The sequence below is a fragment of the Styela clava genome, chromosome 11 (assembly GCF_964204865.1).
Source record: "Styela clava chromosome 11, kaStyClav1.hap1.2, whole genome shotgun sequence".
NCBI lineage: Eukaryota > Metazoa > Chordata > Ascidiacea > Stolidobranchia > Styelidae > Styela > Styela clava.
Window position 1 is genome coordinate 12,885,155 of NC_135260.1, and position 18,416 is coordinate 12,903,570.

At 36.0% G+C, this 18,416-nt stretch overlaps 1 protein-coding gene across 3 annotated transcripts; it reads left to right on the plus strand.

The window, feature by feature from the left end:
* Nucleotides 1-326: 326 nt before the first annotated feature.
* LOC120347628 (sodium/hydrogen exchanger 9B2-like) lies at nt 327-12,310 on the plus strand. 3 transcript variants are annotated; one of them, XM_039417673.2, is made up of 15 exons: nt 327-775; nt 1,461-1,631; nt 2,461-2,603; nt 3,116-3,243; nt 3,648-3,730; nt 4,341-4,433; nt 4,988-5,056; nt 5,443-5,514; nt 5,923-6,029; nt 6,760-6,909; nt 7,713-7,821; nt 8,401-8,537; nt 10,727-10,804; nt 11,054-11,147; nt 11,976-12,310. In XM_039417673.2, exons 1-15 carry the CDS (start codon nt 631-633, stop codon nt 12,101-12,103), a joined length of 1,707 nt encoding a protein of 568 aa, XP_039273607.2. In that variant the 5' UTR covers nt 327-630; the 3' UTR covers nt 12,104-12,310. The 3 variants fall into 3 exon arrangements, with proteins under 3 accessions (XP_039273607.2, XP_039273609.2, XP_077973958.1); XM_039417675.2 differs by having other exon boundaries at nt 636-801; XM_078117832.1 differs by lacking the exons at nt 327-775; nt 1,461-1,631; nt 2,461-2,603 and adding an exon at nt 2,717-3,031.
* The last annotated feature ends 6,106 nt before the right edge of the window (nt 12,311-18,416 follow it).

Here is an 18,416-nt window from a genome sequence, read left to right on the forward strand (position 1 = left end):
TGAAAGTTCTCATAAGTCTTAAGTTTGCATCTGAAGACCATGAAGCTCCTTCGTGTCATCAGACCTATACTGAATCAAGTGAGAAATGCTGGGGAAATGAGTTCCGTAAAGCCTCAAGGAAATGTTGCAAGAACCCGAGAAGAATTTGTACGAGGTTGGCCACAGCTTGCACAAAAGCAAGAATACCACTTGAAGAAGTTACGTCAAGGAGTTCCAGTACATCTCAGTGGAAAAAATGATGTTGTCATGAACTATGTTCTCTATGGCGCATGCATACTTGCATCCTTCTCGTACATGTATGAGATGGGAAAATTAGTGATGAAGAAGTAACCGACTTTCTTGGACATGCAAACTTGACAGTATAATATGGACAGTTGATGGTTTCATTTAGATTGAATTTCGCAGATTATTTAACAATAAATGCTTTTTAAGTAACTGAATTGCTTTTGTTGTTTCAATGTTATAATTAGTTCTTAGATTTCAATAGGGATAATTGATACTGATTAGTTTGGGTGTATTGCAGTATTGTGAGGGTTGTGCCCATAACACGAAGAAGTGTTTCTAGCAATCATATTGCTTGTAGTGGGGTTCTAGTTGACAACAATAAACAGGAGTTGATTTTTTGTACTGATGGATGACCCAAAGAGCTCTTGCCCCGAAAATTGCCTGGTAAAGAATGTGTTAAAGCCAGGTCCTGACGCACCTGTATGCCAGAAGATTAAATATGCATTTGTCTGTCCGCCCCATGGGACAGTTGAAAGGTTTTCTACCAATGGTGAGTTCGCCATTTATGAGACCACCGTAAGTATAATTTCAACATTCACAGAAGTCATGTATATTAACAATATAAAATAAACTCAATTTGGCATGTTGTGGTCTATATGAGTTTATATGCTATTCTTATCTGGATACCCATTCAACAGATCAAAGTCTCGTTTATTTTTGGATATGGATTATATAATAAAAGCACAAGATTTAGATTGATCTCAATTAATAAACAATATTCACATTTCAAACAGATGTACAAGATACCCAGCATGTTATTGGACCATCAATTTGTGGGCTTCAATCCAAAAGGGCCAAATCTCAAAAAAGCTGTTATTAACTTCTCTGATTTTCTATTGAAATACTTTGCTGAATTTTGTGAATATCATCGTAAAAAGCACTTATTTGTTTGTAATTTTTTTAGATTTGATTCGCCTTTCTGTCTTGAACCCTCTAATATTAAAAAATACATTGTTACGTTACCCCAACAGTATCTTTGTCGCCTAAGTAGTAATGCGATCAGCATTTCAGTAGTACAGTATTTTCATGTTATGTATATTTTTAACAATCTGAAAAGCAAATTTTTCCAACATATAATACAATTTCTTTTAAATCGCATTTTTAACTCAATCAACCACCCATATTTTATGTCATCCCCCTGTCTTTTATTATCACCAATCTTTCTTCATTTTCAGTGCTTCTTCTCTTGTTATCCTGGGCTGTTCCGTGGTCAATACTTGGAGATGATTGCCTTCCTGGGACTAATATTTTTGGATTGATTGCTGTTATAGATGCCTGTGTTGTTGGGGGTTTCCTTGTTTCAATCATTCAGATTCCACACCTTCCCCCTTTGCCTCCTCTCTTAGGTATTTTTTTATTTCATTGAATTTATTAGGAAATTATTTAGCAGATGTCTGGAGTATTTGATTCAAAACATATTTGAAGTAAACTTGCGAAAATTAATTTTAGGTTAGTATTCTGAAATAGATCTATCATGTTCAACCTGTATTTTTGTATGTCTTTCTCTCTGAACAAGGCTCTGCATAAGCAGCCATTGATATGTAAATGGATACTTCATTTTGGAAAGGCCGAAATCGTTCTGGTTCTGCATTTCCTACTCAATTTATCACACTGTGAGGGGCATAGGGGTAGTTACGTATGATGGTCCAACTACTTCGCCCACAGAGTCTTTAATAAATGAGAAATTTCATTGGTAGTAGGATATTTTATATTCATACTGGGTGGGGAAATGGACAAGTATGCTGGATAATATGGTGAACTGCAGCTTGTCATTCGGTTGCCGTCCAAATCATGTATAGGAAAAGGTACTCTCGAAGTATGTGAACCAATATGGCAGACACCTGCACGTAGTATGTGTACCAGGTTAGGGTTAGGCCATAATTTCAAGTACAAATACCACAGGAGTCAATTGGCTAGTCCCCGAATTCGTGATAAAACGAAAAATTGGAATAAAATTATGGCCCAACCCTCAAATGGTACACATACTATGTTCTGGTGTCCGTCATCTGGATTCACATACTTCCGAAGTCCTTGGAAAAGCTACCGAATTATCATCTTTGCATGGATATGAATGACAGCTAAAGCTGAATATCATCCAGTGTGTTCCGCATCCAGTGTGTCCTGCTAATGTGTTTGGTGTGTTGCTCTGGTATATTGATTTGTGCATATTTTCAGGCATGCTTATTGCTGGATTTTGTCTGCGGAATATACCAGGAATAAATGTTGCCAAATATATTGACCCAAATTGGTCATCTGCTTTGAGATCCATCGCACTGTCAATAATTCTTGTCAAAGCTGGACTGGAATTGGATGCTTCAGTGAGATCTTTGTCTGATTGTATAGGCTAGTGTATTATTTGCATCGTGATTTCAAAAAGATTCTTTCACTTGCCTTTTTTGACTCTGTAGTCTTCCTTTAATGATCTGTAGTCTTCCTTTAATGAAATCATAAAATGTATTTTTCTAAGCTACGCTACGTCTGTTTTAAAAGTATCCAGCCAATATTTCCAATGCAATGGCACAATCAACAAGGAAGTCATAACTGTCCTGTATCTATGTGTAATCTAGCGAGAAGATTTTTTTGTGTTTACCCAAGGGGGGAGGAAACGATATTACAGCATTGGGCTTTTTGTTTGTTCATCAGTCCCAAGATCGGTGAGGGATACTATCACCTAAACATTGAGGTGCATCGCTTGGTTGATGGAGGGGTTCATGATAACCTGGGGCAAGTGAACTTCCCCGTTAAGGTGAGAAATGAGCGATGGCAAATATAGCAGCTAATGAACCGCCTTGGAAGCCATCAAATTTAAGCAAATCCTTTCTTCATTTAGGCTTTAAAGAAGATGAAAGGAGCTTGTATCAGATTGACAGCATTACCTTGTTTAATTGAAACTGCTACATGCGCAATTACATGTAGATTTATTCTTGGGTTTCCTTGGGAATGGGGATTTATGCTTGGGTGAGTACTATTTTACCTCAGATCCAGCCATAAAAGTATATACCATGGGCGTGCAACTGTTTATTGCAATTGGCCAAAACATAAAATTATGGTGACACTGAGGGCTCTGCCATCTTAACTTTTAGCAGCTCCAAGTTTGCAAGTGATCATTCGTAAGCTGACTCGGAATTTTTTTTTGCACAGCGTCATTTTTTTCCAATAACTGTTCACAGCATAGCAGGATACACTTGGGTTCAAATCTCATACACACCACCACACTCGGGGTGTGACAAACTGAAACTATTTTGTTTTTTCCAAAAACAATATATTCTCACATTGTGTTGAATATCTTGCTTATGCAGGGCCTTGTTTAGAGCATATAGGCTTTGCATAAAAAATTCTATGATTGGTTTCCATTTTGACAGATTTGTTCTTGCTGCTGTCACACCTGCTGTTATTGTACCCTCTTTGCTTTCACTCCAAGAACAGGGATATGGAACAGATCAAGGTGTGCATTGTTTCAATATTATTTAACTAAAACTTATTTAGCGCAGTTCAAAAAATTCTGAAAATGCAAATGAAGTAGGACATTTTATAGCTTTGAAGAAATTAATTTTTGTCAGAATTTTCCTGTCAAATTCTAAATTTGAACCATCATTCAAATTTTATCAAATCTGACTATGAAGATATTTTAAAATATTATTTGAAATGAAATACTCCTTCCCCTCTTTATGATTTAGTATAACAAATATTTGTGTGTGATATCTGAAATGAAGAAAGTTTAGGAAGGATAGTTTGAACATCATGTTGAGTGTGAGGAATATGCTTGCCATCGCACCTCTGATTACCCCTTGTAGGTTTGAATTTAAAGGGAGATGATTATGTGCGGGCAAGATTGCTGGACTCCTTGTCGTCATAGGGTGGTTCACAGCTTCTTCCAGCATCTGATTTGAATAACTGGCTTTAACTATTCCCATACTTGACATGGACTGGTAACTGGACGAGAGACCGTGGATTGCCATGTGATCTTATCCTGATGTACAATCAGCTCAGATGTCATCAGCAAGAGTTATATTGTAGACAAGATAATTCTTTTACCAATGTTTTGTTTATTTCAGGAATTCCAACACTTGTCATTGCAGCATCAAGCTTCGATGATGTTTTAGCAATCAGTGGATTCAGTGTTGTACTTGGGATTGCTTTTTCACAAGGTTCATATTTAGCACATTGTACAATGTCAATGAAACAGGATTAGTATGATATGTTTTATCTGCCCGTGAGAGAAAAGTCACTGCCACATTTCAATAACATATTCATTGTGAACCTACTTTATGGTGGGACAGAGTGTGGGAATAGCTAATTCAGTGTTTCACCACCACGAGGCCGCATGGTCAAATGAGTCTGTGAAGGGCTCTGTTGGTCTGCAAACATATTGGCTACACCGATCATTTATTAAACAATAATAATGCTTATCACAATTCACAACCCTATATTTTTGAAATCTCCAGTGTCAGAAACCGGGATATCAGACTCTCAATGGTGATAAAAGAAGTCTAACTCTTCTACGGAAACTCTTGGGATACTTGAGTTTACTAAGCTTTCTTCTATCATGAATTTTTCCAGACTTCAGAGGCTCACAGCCCTGAAGAAGTTAGAAACCCTGAGTTAACTACTATTCAACATTTCAGGTTGTTCCAATGCGCACATGCGTCTAGTTGGTTTACAAATATGTAATCAATCATTGGTTATTTAAACATTTTTACAGCTTCCACCTCTCCTAATACTGAATCAATATCTCTGAATGAAACCATCATAGCATCAACACTGGCATCAGGTAAAGTAGATGATAAGTAATCTAAGCAAGGGTGAAATACCACGTAGATATGTTCTCTGATTTACGCTATGGCCCCACTATCGGTAATGAATGGCATTAGGTAACACTTAGTATCGGCAGTACTTAAGTCCCAACACCATAGTGTACAGTCTTATATTGATTTTTTCAATTAATTTGCTCACTATTATTTGTAGTTAGACTGGAAATAATAATTTTTTGCAAATAATTTTAAGGCGATAGCTTGGGTTGGTTTCCCCATTTGCTGTTCGCATTTTCCCATTTTACAGTTCCACACCACGTACAGATGTGACTTAAGCGCATGTGCATTCCTAGCGACTATTGTGTTTGTAAATTTTATTTAAAGTCATAACATTGTATTATTTCAGCACCATTAACAACAGATATGATTTCAAAGATGGAGGCAACCAGTATACCTGTAACAAATGGCCAGGAAGCAGGTATCATTCCATAATCATTTTCCAAGTTTGAATAGTTTTGTTAAATGCACATTATGTTTCTTCAACCATATTGGATAATTCAGGGTGGTCTTGATTGAGTACATTTTTACTCTCACTCCAGCTCCCAACCCTGAGAAAATCAATTTTAACCTCAGAAAACTATAGTGTATTAAAGCCTACCTATATTGTCTGTTAAGAATCCTCATGTATTTATAGTTTCTGGCTGAAATTTGACATCGATTGTCGCTATTAGTAGTATGAAATTTCGACTACAGATTCTTGGCTGGCAGTACAGAAACACGATTCTGGCCCGAACTCCAATATATTAATAAGAACATGCCACAGCCCTGATTCTTTGTATTTGTATCCTCATTAAGTTTGACTAATCATAGTATTATTTATCCACAGGGGATCTCGTTTGGACAATTCTTCGTGGACCTGTTGAAATGATTGTGGGAATTGTTGTTGGTATTCTTATTGGATTAATATTGTGGTTTCTACCTGCTAAAAATAATGTGAGATAACAATAATTTGGACAATTTTACCTTTGTTAGCTTCACAGGTTACACTCACTGTTTCATATCCCATGCTCACCGCATCACCCAGGGATCAATTAAAAATAATGAAGGATTTTAACCTTTAAAAATAGTTTCCACACGTCATTAGATATTAGTGTATGCTTGTACAGTGCCTTGTTCATAGAGGAAGGCATAAGCGCTGTATAAAACTGGTTGAATATGTGGCGATTTTTACTGACTACTTCAAATACATTTGCATAAACACTTTATTTTAGCATCTAGTATATATGTAATTAAATTATAACTCAAGACATATTGCATAGTCTTGTCGACCTCACCAAGCTCCAGGCAGAACTCTAAATGTTGCCATTGCTTTTTACTTACTACTGATAATTCTAGAACAACGCCTCATATTTAAATGAGGGTACTCCTGTAGTGTGTGTACCAGGTTAGGGTTAGTCCATAATTTTATTCCGATTTTCCTCATTTTAGTTCTATTACAAGTTTAGGGACTGTCTGTGTTAGCCAAGTGAATATGCCCCCTGCTCGGCTTTCGTCCCCATACACAACTTGATGCAAAGTAGGGGAACAAAATTAGCTACCTCCATATTGGTACACACACTTCTGCAGCGCCTAAATAAAACTAGGCAGTTAGGTAATATAACCAGTCTGATAAGCATTCTTCTATATGGTGATATTTTCAATAGATAAACTTTTCCTTTTGTAGACTCATACAGTAAGAGATCGAGTATTGTTGGTGATCAGTTTTGGAATCTTTGTACTTTTTGGATCAAGACAAGTCAAATTTCCCGGTGCTGGCGCATTAGCTGCTATTGTTCTCTCATTTGTTGCTGCAATTTCATGGAAAAGTGACAAGGTAATGTTAATGTCTACTGAACAAGCATGAATCCCAATTTAATTCAGTGATTCACATTTTTTGAGTGAAAGTTAACCAGGAGCATCTAAGCCAAGGTGTGGCCTTCACTGCTGATGTTAAATCCCAACTTAGTGAAGCGTATCCATATTTTGCTCTTTTGTTAAAGGAGCAACAAATTATATGGTTTCCAGACAAAAGAGTTGTTGAAATAAATATTGGAATTTCAAAAAATAATTACCAAGAATATGGGCTTTTAAGTTGATATTTGATCATAGTTTGAATAAATATTCACCAAGTATTTCAGTTACGGAAGTGTAAATATCCTGATTTTCTCAAAGTCTGGTAACCAGACAAGAGGCTTATCCACTTTCTACTCTGGTAATAATATAACAATTTTATCCTATATTGTCTACATCTATCCTAAATTTAAATCACAGAATGCAATTGAATCATGATTACTTCAAGTTCAGGCATCTTGTACTTCTAAGAGTACGTACTCCTAGAAATAATACTAGGCGGTCTTATATTCTCGCACAAAAGATGGAATCTTGGCTCTATTTCGGTGATGGTGGGTCTCAATACTGGTTCCAAATCTTTTAAATTTTATTGATATTTTGTTTTAACATATATTCGTGTCGAAAAAGATTTAACTATGACCCCCCTTTGAGCCATTTTGTGGGTTGGATCTCCCAGTCTGAAGAGCCGTACACCAGATCACATTATATATTTGCTATTGCCTTTCCTACTTTGTTATTTTCTTTGTCTCTTGAGCTTTTCCCGCTATTGTTTACATCCAATTTTAGGAAAAAGTATCGGAATATGTCGGCATTCTTTGGGACATGTTTGAGCCAGTGATGTTTGGGTTAATTGGAGCTGAAATTTCTATTGAGGCATTAGATTCTAGTACGGTAGGTAGGTCCAGTTTGATTAATCATGGTTTGTGCTTTTTTAACAATAATGGCTGTTGACTTCGGTGACAGCTTTTGTACTAATAGCATTTGATGATTGCATGTTAAATTGTACATTGATATGGATATCAATGTTATTAAGATTTTGAAATTCCATAATCCTGGACACACTTCCTCGTGGTAATGTTTCTTGTATGCTAGGGATTTGGGATCAGGATTTGTCATGTTTTCATTGCCAAGTCGTATTTTCAAATTGCATGTAGGAGAATTTTGAATTTCTCTAAGTCAGAATTTCAGGCTTTTAATAGTGTTATCAAATTCAGCTTTTCTACTGAAACTCAAAAAATGGCATTTTCAACAGTTTATTAAAGATAGCTTCCTTATGCAAAAGTTATCCAAATTTGAATTTCTTGGGAGTTGAAAATGGATTCGGAGTCAAAATTTACACCATCCCGTCGCTGTCATCGAAATTGTTTTCAACCCTGTTTAAAAGTGGAATGTTTATTTTCCTTGTTGCTCAGAACTCAAATATATACAGCGGTTCTGTGACAGAAGTAAAACTTCAAATCTTTCGATTATACAGGATTGGGTCTAGCTGTACTATTCATTGGTCTGTTGACTAGAACTGTGGGATCATTTACAGCCGTATCTGCTGCCGGTTTCACTCTGAAAGAGAAGGTATTCATATGCTTGTCGTGGTTGCCCAAAGCAACAGTTCAGGTAAATAATTAATATTTACAAGTAATTATACAATCTGTAGGTACACGTAAGAAAAGCTACCGAATATGATAGGATATTAATATTCGTCGTGGAAGATAACACGGCTCAATCGTATGGCATATCACAGCCTCTTGTCCAGTTACCAGTCCATAGCGAGTATGGGATTAGTTGGTCAGCTGTTTTGTTTTAGATGCATGGACTGAAAAGTGGAGTAAGCCGTAGCTCACTAGCGTTTATGTGAACCACCCCATTGCAGTGAAGAGTCTAGCAATGAGTCACCTAGTATATGACGCACCTAGGCTGCATGCGCCAACCGCCGGGTGATATAAACGAGTCGTAAGATGTATTAAAAAGGATAGGATATAATTTATTCCGGGCGATGGAAAAGCCGACAACACGTCGAAAGGGCCTCTTGTCCGGTTACCAAGACTATGTCGGGTGTGGGATTAGTTTAGCAAGTTTGCAGTCCAGCAATTCTCTCCACATAATTACTCTTGTTATCATAGGATTGATTCGTAGCCACGCAAGGTAATCAGAGGTGCGTCGGAGAGCGTATTACTATCGCTCTCCTCATTGTTGTTCCTATGAATACCAAGAAAAGAATTTTCGGAATTTTTTTTTACATTTTTCTCATTACATTACCTATGTGCTGTTTTAATCTTGGTTTGGAGAAACCAAATTACCGATGTCATACAGCCTATTTATTCAAGAACTTGAATAATGAGTTCGTTTCATAAGTGTAACCATATCATCTGTATATATGTCACAATCTAACCACAATGGATGGAAACGTTTAGAGCGATATAGACTTTAGATAGATGACTCACTGCGGTTGTTTATGAAATCATTCACCCAATACGTTGGAACGCTTTTACATACTGTATTCGCAAAATTCTTTTGCATCATGCTAACCGTTAGGAATATGCTCGCCATCGCACCTATGATTCCACCGCTCGGGTTCGTAGGTATGAATCCCATGAGAAATAATTATGTGCGAAAGGATGGGCTCCCCATCGCCGTAGGGTGGTTCATGTAACCTCTGGCCGGTTATGGCATTAAGTTCATGCATCTGAAACAAATACCTGATTCACTATTCCAATACCCGACATGTATTGTAGCCAGACGAGAGGCTACGCCACATGATTAGGCTTATCGGCTTTCCTCGCCCCCGGGACAAATATGAAATTACTATCCTGTCCCAACTTACCTAACCTCATCTATATATATATTAGTAATACATCTTCCGAGCACCTCATGTGGTACATTGGTGTAGACGCGGGGGACGAGGATCACCAATCGTAGCTGACTCATATCTGCGTACTGAACCTCAGTTCTTGTAATATTCCATCTTGGGTATTTTGTTCTATTCTAGGCGGGGGGTATTTTGAATTATTGCTTTTCTCCTTAACGCAATGTCCCAGTATAGTCCTAAATTCAATACGCAATCTAAAGTAAACAACAAATATCATTACACTTCGTACGTGTTGGAACTTCGTCTGACAGTTTATATGGCGCAATGATTTGAATAACTTATTAACTAAGAGCATTCAATCGGCGTTTTTAGAGTAAATTGAGGCATATTTTATGATTTTTGATGTAAATAAATTCGGCATTAAATTTGAGTGCGAGACAAAAATATGTATTCTTTGGATGTACACAGCATAGATGTTTCATATTTATTCCAGATACAGCAGGGTCTATAAAACTGTCTATCTATCTATCTATTCATATAGCGAACGACGGCCGTTGCGACTTCTACCAGCCCATGCCGGGTATTGAAATACCGTGTTTCGATTTTCTTTCGAAAAATAACACTAGGGCTTATTTTGGGGGGGTTATTTTCATTTATCAAAAAAAAATTACAAAGTAGAGAATTACGAGATTTTTAAATATACAAAATATGAAAACCGATATCCATTTACTTGAAAATAACACGTTTTTATCGACTATGTCTTATTTTAAGGGGATGGCTTATTAAGATCATTTTTAAAATTCAGGCTAGGTCTTATTTTTGGGGAAACACGGTAGTAACCAGTTATTCGACTATAATGGCAGAGGAAGCTGTATCCTACTATCGGTGACGTACACTCCCTACCATGACGAGGATCATAGATATCCTCTCGCAAATATTAGACCCATGGCCACGGGTCATACGGACAATTGTACAGATTCTTATTCCCTTTTAACAGGCTGCGATCGGCCCAGTTGCACTGGACACTGCCAGGAAGTTATCCGTGTCATCCGAAATTGAAGAATACGCTAGACAAGTGAGTTTCACCATCGAGATCTTTGAAGTCATCAATAGTGTCACATGCATACTTAATATTTGGTTGTATTTGTAGGTGTTATGTCATGTTACATGCCTCGTGATTTGCGACTTAACGCTATTTTGAGTTTGCTGGAAATCCCGTAAATTCGAATAAATCTCAATGAGCCTATTTTAGTTATTAAACTGAAATTAGTCACATTCTTTCAATCGAATCCTATAATAATAAATTGTTATTGTTTTCCTATAGGTTCTCACAATAGCTGTCTTATCTATTCTTATCACTGCACCGCTTGGTGCGGCTGCCATCGGACTTTCCGGACCGAAGTTACTACAAAAAGCAGGTGACTTTTTATTTTTGTATTTTCACTATAAATTGCGATATGGCGATGACGCCAGACTTGCAGTTTACTGTTGTCGCCAATTAACACTCGGTGGCGCAGTTCATCTATACTTGTATTAACTAGATTCTAGAATATTGTATGCCAGCCCGTTTTTTTATTCCAGTTTGGGTTACCCAAAGTTTTCACTTAGGGATCCAGAATTGCAGACTGACCTGCCCCAAATACCGGGGTCATTTTTTTGCTATGACATGAGCAGGGCTGCGCGGTCGAGAAAAATTTACACCCAACTCCGAGCTTTCTAAATCAGCACTCAGGCTGGGATGTTTGCTTTGTTTGACAAAAATTATGGCTCCATATCCCAACTACGAGATAAACAAAAAAAAATCTTGACTACAACTCCCAACTGCAAGAAAACCCAATTTTAAACGCACAAACTTGAACTTGCGTGTGAAAGACTATCTTATTGTCTAATTGAGAAAACTAATTCAAATATTGTTATATGACCTCCCGCCAGAAATAGATTTAAATTCGATTATCACCATTGTAAGTCAGAATTTCGTCTTCGAAATATGTACGTAGGCTTCGATTCAATATTGTGGTCATTCCTGAGTTTGAATTGTAAATATGTTTGAGTCAGGTCATAGAAATACTTTTCAACTTGACTACCCTTTCGGTATTAGAACTGTTACATAAAATCTACACATCATTATTTCTGTTGGCAAGCCACGAAATTCTATTCGTAGAATTGCACCTTCAATAGGTATGTACTCGAAATACACATTTCCCACCCTTCTACGCCGGCTTATGCATTGTCTAACTTTTGTTCAGTTGCATCATCGGATTCAGCCGAAGAAGACAGTTTGAAAGTATCGTCATTGAGGGGACCACGTCGTCATTCACTGAAACATGAAGAAAATGAAAGCATCCCGCTTACTGAAATACAAACTGACAATTGATGTTATAAAAATAAGCACTTATTAATAAACTGATCCTCGGCCATTTTTTTAATTTACAGTGCGTATTGCCGTAATCATGATTTTCATGTCCAAATAAGGACTCTGTTTTTAATGGTAAATTTGCCTGCATCCGCATTCCGAAATGTCTGCTTTATTGTCTAATTGCTTTACACTGTGCTTCTTCATAAAATTGATCAGCCTATGTGTGTTTAATGTTTGATCCTTGTAAGATGTTATGGATAGAGATGGGCAGTTTTGTTCAAAAGCAGTTTTACATTGGTAAATTTACGTTTTCATTTACGGTGGTCAAATGAATATGACAATCGGCGATGCCAAAAGTATTGGGAGAATTTTACTGAATGTCATATGATGTGTTTCGCCGCAGTGAAATATAGGGACCTCAGGACTGAGTGAAAGTGGGAAAATGAATGAAATAACCGTCTGGCGATAAGTATTTAAAATAGATTTCCTACGACAACTTAGCGATACGATTCCATGTCCAATAAATCTGGTTCGTCCGTGTGCGTTTATTATGTCTCGAACTATCTCAAGGCGTATGCTTATTCCTATTTCCATTCATTATTCAGTACACGACATAGACTATCTGTCGGTTAAGGTTATTGGTTAAGGCAGCGGTTCCCAAAGGTTGCGCAAATTAACAGTGTTAAATATGATTACATATTTTTAAAAAATTTTTTACGGTTTGCTTTTTTAATGCTGTGTATATGAATCAATAAATTCATTTTACCTTTCTATGATGTTTACTTTCTGTTACGTAGTGTCTGCCTCTATTGTTACCTAACAATAGAGATAGACACTAGCTGCAATTTTACGATCTGCAGTTTATTTATCTTCCGAGTTTAGCGAACGTGAGTATTTTTTTCAGCATTCCTAAGTAAAATCAGGCAGAGTTGATCTTCTGCCTTTAGTCCTTAGGCCTACATGTTTACAAACTTTAAAATCCATGAAAAATAAACATTAACGATCACAGCATTTTTTGGTGTAAGTGCGCCGTGAGCTTCTTTTCTGATAATTTGGGGCTTCAGGAACAAAAAGTTTGGGAACCGCTCGGTTAGGAGGTTTGTCATATGAGCAGCGATTATTAATTCCCGCGTGGGTATATTTATAGTAGTCTATGTCTGGAATTCATATCGTCAGAAGTTAAACCTCCGCCGCGGTCGAGCGATTAGAACTTGCCATGCATCTGCACTGTGCTTATATATACCGGCATATTTTTACCCAGCGTCTTACGTAATGCGTGGTGGGTACTTTTTGACAGGCATTCGGAATCCACCCTGAGTACGTATTTAGCGTACGTAGTAAAGTGCCAATTTATACGAAGTTTAAATATATTTTTCGTGTTCCTAGTATCCAGGTTTAAGTATCTAACCATAATATGTAGAGGGTAAAACCGGTTATAGCACCTTTTTTAAATAATAACTTAGGAAATATATAATGAAATACAGATTCTATTCAGATTTTTGTCTTTGCAATCTGTTTGTAATTATAAATATGTCTGCCCCTAAAATTATTGAAGGTCTATGAAAAACCATACGGGTACATACATTCATTTCAAATTTTAATTGAATTTATTTTACAAAATCAAACACTCAAAATATTATTAACAACGTATTAATTCATGCACAATTGCTTCAAATAATATATGAACTGCATTAACAATTAGTAATTTGACATGAAACTGTAAGACCATACGACCAGCTTTCCTGAAAAAATGCCGTAACTATAAAGAAGACAAACAATAACATTCACGGCTTATTCAGCATAGAACCTATTGAAAACAAATACAAAAAGTAATCGAAATTTTGGTCTATTGGTATTTTTCTTTTTGAAATGTTTACAATTCTAAACGCATGACGTTCATATATGATTACCGTTGTAGTAAGATATATTAGTTTTTTAGGTCACCAATGAGATATGTCGAATATCTTTGAAATACCATACCAAATTATGTTCTAGGCCGGAATTTCCCATGTCGAAACTCTTGTTTGAAATGTTGTTGCTGAGGGACTTCACGTAAACTGTAATCTGACTTTTGCGTGATTTTGGAATGCCTGAAATAATGACGTTAAACTAGTTTGTGGAATTTTAAGTGGCCCCAAACCCATGGAAGTTATCACAATACAAATATAGACAATGATATACTAACAACAATATCATGAATTTAAGTTGAAACAGGAAATAATTTATCAGTAAATGGTTGATCATCATTTTGTGTGGTTCAGTCAGCATGTCCGACTGATATGGGTCATCATGGTTCGTGGCCCACGCGTATACGGTGTAAAGTAGCACACATTATGATATTAAGTCAATGAGATGAGAAAAATGAATAAAGTATAAATAAGAAAAGAAAATAACAGCCAGACAAACTTTACCCCTCAAATTTTAATACGTGTTATCAAAATTTTGTCAAGTAAGTAAACACTTGTGGGGTTGCTAAATTGTATACCATCGGGCAAGGGATATAGATAAGCATATACAATGCAGCAGAAGAAGAGCTTCGAATGTAGATTTACCGACGTTGTATTTCGAAACGATTGAACCCTCAGATATTTTAATCACACAAGATTGTTGTTATTGAAGAATTTTTTTAGAAAAATTCCAGACTTTAGGTTTGTAATGGATCATTGGGTAATTTGATTGTATGATTCTTTGAAAAAAATTTCTTACAGCATGAAAAATTTTTGATAAAATCTATTTCCACGGACCACACTTGCTATACACCAAGCAACGATGAATGGAGCACTCCACGTCGACAACCAATCACGAAACCTTGATAAGAGTGTGTAATGAATAACACTGAATTATCTGTTTGCGCTTTGCTTAGTTATGGAGTGTTCAATTTTATTGTTATGAATTCACCCCTTGTCAGCAGATAACACGATCAACCATTTAATATTATACAGCCACATAATATACCTACATTCCCAAACATTGAAATCGTTTAAAGCAATTAGGCTTCATTTTGCCTGCACTTTAGTATTATTTGTCACTACTTCAGACGTCTTCAATATGATTGCTTTGCGGAGATTAAATAAATGTAGCTTATGAATTTAAACCTGAGTAAAAGATCAATTATCACACAAAACTATATCAGCCAGCCATTACCCACGTTGCGTCATGCACGCCTGATATTCAGTTTGTTCACGGAATGATTTTCTCGCAGGTGTTAGCTATTCCTTGTTCTTTTGCATGGCCCCTCGTTGACAAGCATCAGATATTGTGCCATTTAGCCTAAAAATGCTGTATGAACAGCGATATGTGTGTATGCTCACATGCCACGTATTTGTTTCATGCATATTTCGTGGTCAATTGCACGTACACCACATTTTATTGTAGAGTGAAATGCAAATTTGCAAAGCAAATTCATCAGCGGTGGGCGGGCGAATGACCTGTAAATCATATGTTAAATAGTAAACAAAAATGTACTTTACAAAGATAGCAACGATGTTATCATTGCTCTGTCTTTTTTATCGTGAAAAATATGGAAACAATGTGATATATATACCATAAGTATAGGTATACCAGTTTTCGAATTTTCTACCTGATAGCAATTTGCCATCTCGTGACCTATACTGAAACTTACAGAAGCAGAAGCATAATTTCGATTTCATTTCTGAATCCCCATAGAGCTCCAGTGATCTCTTTCTGGCAAGCTTATTTCCAATAAGAACAACAGTTCAATACGATAAGCATAATATCTCATCTTCCGGATTTTGATTATTTACAATTTTGAACGTCATAAAGATCAGACACACAACTTTGCATCTCAACCTTTTATTTTCCTATTGTTTCACATACTTCACTTACTCAAATTATGAATACTTTGTTTAATTATTATCGCAGGCATTAAAATGCACATATATATAAAGATTATTTCAACCTTGTGCAAATATTGGAATAAATCGGTTTTATTTACTATGACGTCACACGCGCTTATTTTAGCTTTCCATATGGTGATCAAATTTGTCTTCATTTATATGACACGCTTATTTAAGAGGTAGAAACTGATGGTATAGGGTTTAAAAAAAGAACAGATATTATATCTGAGTACACACGGAGTGTCGTCATTTATTTGATCGTCCATTGCCGAGAGTGTTTGCAAGTGTTGAATCCTTCAATTGGTCGTTTTATCATATATATATATATTATTAGTTGAATGTATGCTGACACTTGAAGATATATATGAGACGGTTCATAGCTATATTTACCGGTTTATATATAGGTATTGTATATGTTACCAACTGTGGTACCATTTGGTCAACATGCAGTACCAACAATTTTGAATCTCGAATATAAACAAGAGAGAAAGGCAAATATGTGGACAGGGAGGTAACTCATCGGTAACAGTACGATAACCTTTGAGCACCGAGTTTGCTTAAAAGATCGGTGGCGTACAATTATAACCAAATAAAAAAGTGTTCCAGTATAATTAATATAACACAACAACATTTTGGGTGAAATATCATGTCTCTTAAGACTCTGAAAAAATATTAAACAATAAAAGTAATCACTTTCTGAAATTTTAGAATCGATTGGTAAGTTAGTTGCAGTAAAAAGCGCAATTTTTCCAATAGTAATACTAATCAACACAACAATGACATTTCAGCAAAACGATTCATATTTAGTAAAATAAGTCATTACCCGACGGAAATTAAAATAGATCATAAAACTTATCCCAAAGTCGAATTAAAAAAAACTTTCTTGTTTGAAGAATTACATGTAATATTTATGCAAAATTTCAAAATTGCATTTCTATATATCTTAATTTATCGATTTATATAAGTATACTTCATTTTTCGGTGGTATAAAGAAATTTTTGATGTATCGATTAAGTATAAGCTTTAAAAATTACGTGAACAAGGCTCTGTACGCCAGTCTACGCAAGGAGCTACTGCAATTTGATCAACGCCCTAGATTTGATGGGCACGTAACTTTTATGCAAGATCTTAAACTTGCAATGACAACATAGGTATAATCTGACGATCAACAACTAACTGGAAAGATACGGTATTTTTTTCTATAAGAAGATACGGTGTCTCTTGGATTCAACATATTAAGTGATCAATGAATAGGCATATCAGTAATCAAGTCTAAAATTTGCAATTCACAATGCTAACATTGTGTAAGCTCACGACATACCCCAAAGTCTAACAGAAGACTGTAGTGAGTGAAATATTACACGGAGTATTTCAAATATTTTTATTTGTTTCATCAAAATGAGTTCAAGAAAACATTAAGTTACTAATTATGCAAATCCATATGTAGACACGACTGAAACAAAGATGTTTATTGTGTGAGTCACTCTGCGCTTATTTCAGATACATTTGAACAACGCAAGAGTTTACTTGACGACGGATTCAGAATAAATACGTGGTTGAAATTATTCATTTGTCTCAGAAACGGAGCTTGTTGTAATAGGTAGCTTCAAAACCTGAAAAATATAATCTGTCCAATAACAACAAAATTTAGGTATTATTTACATACTTATTTAACGAAAAAAAGACTGAAATTTTGGGATTGCTAACAATGAAGTTATCGAGAGAATAACTAGATCTCTATTATTGCAAATAATATATATCGGATGGAGTCTATTTGTGAAGACCGACGAAATTTCGGTTGAAACAGGACTAGTTATCGCAGCAACAAGATATGTTGGGTCGCTATTAATTGATGACAAAAGTTGTCAGAAGTCAAGTTTGAACCAGTAAACTTTTCTATAATTGTTCTCTTTTTGAAATGTTCAGCCATTGAGGTACGCAAAAGCACCCGATCAAAATATAGCAACATATCGCCATGCGAGACGATAAGAATGATATCTGAAGACGGCGCGCATGCATTCAACGAATGAACATACACGATCACTATTGATGAGCAAGCAAAAACGCATTACTTTCATTCCATAAGATATTGAAACAAAGCAGATGACAATAGATTTCCAACTACTTCAGCTCTTTATTTTCTCAGTGAAAACTAAATTTATTATCAGTTTTATAGTTCCGGTTTATTAATTAAACTGCAAATTTTTGCACTTTATCAGTTGTGTGCTTAAGTATAAACAAATGTTTACCAATCTGTAGGCTGGACGAAGCCTTATCGTGATTAGCTAGAAAAGATTGTTATATTTATCTTAGCATTATGCTTAGATATTTCAATGCCTAGTTCGTAGAATTCGAATGTTTGAATTTGCCCTCGAAATAGATGTTTGACGTAAGCAGCAACTGAACAAGATTGTATTGTAGGAGTCGAGGTTCCAGTGCCTTCAAAAATCCCCGATGTCATATTGACATACGTG

Coding starts and splice junctions, on each gene's coding strand:
- LOC120347628 (XM_039417673.2), top strand. CDS start 631: ATGGATGACCCAAAGAGCTCTTGCCCCGAAAATTGCCTGGTAAAGAAT. Junction 1,632..2,460: donor CCCTTTGCCTCCTCTCTTAG/GTATTTTTTTAT, acceptor GCATATTTTCAG/GCATGCTTATTGCTGGATTT. Junction 11,148..11,975: donor GAAGTTACTACAAAAAGCAG/GTGACTTTTTAT, acceptor ACTTTTGTTCAG/TTGCATCATCGGATTCAGCC.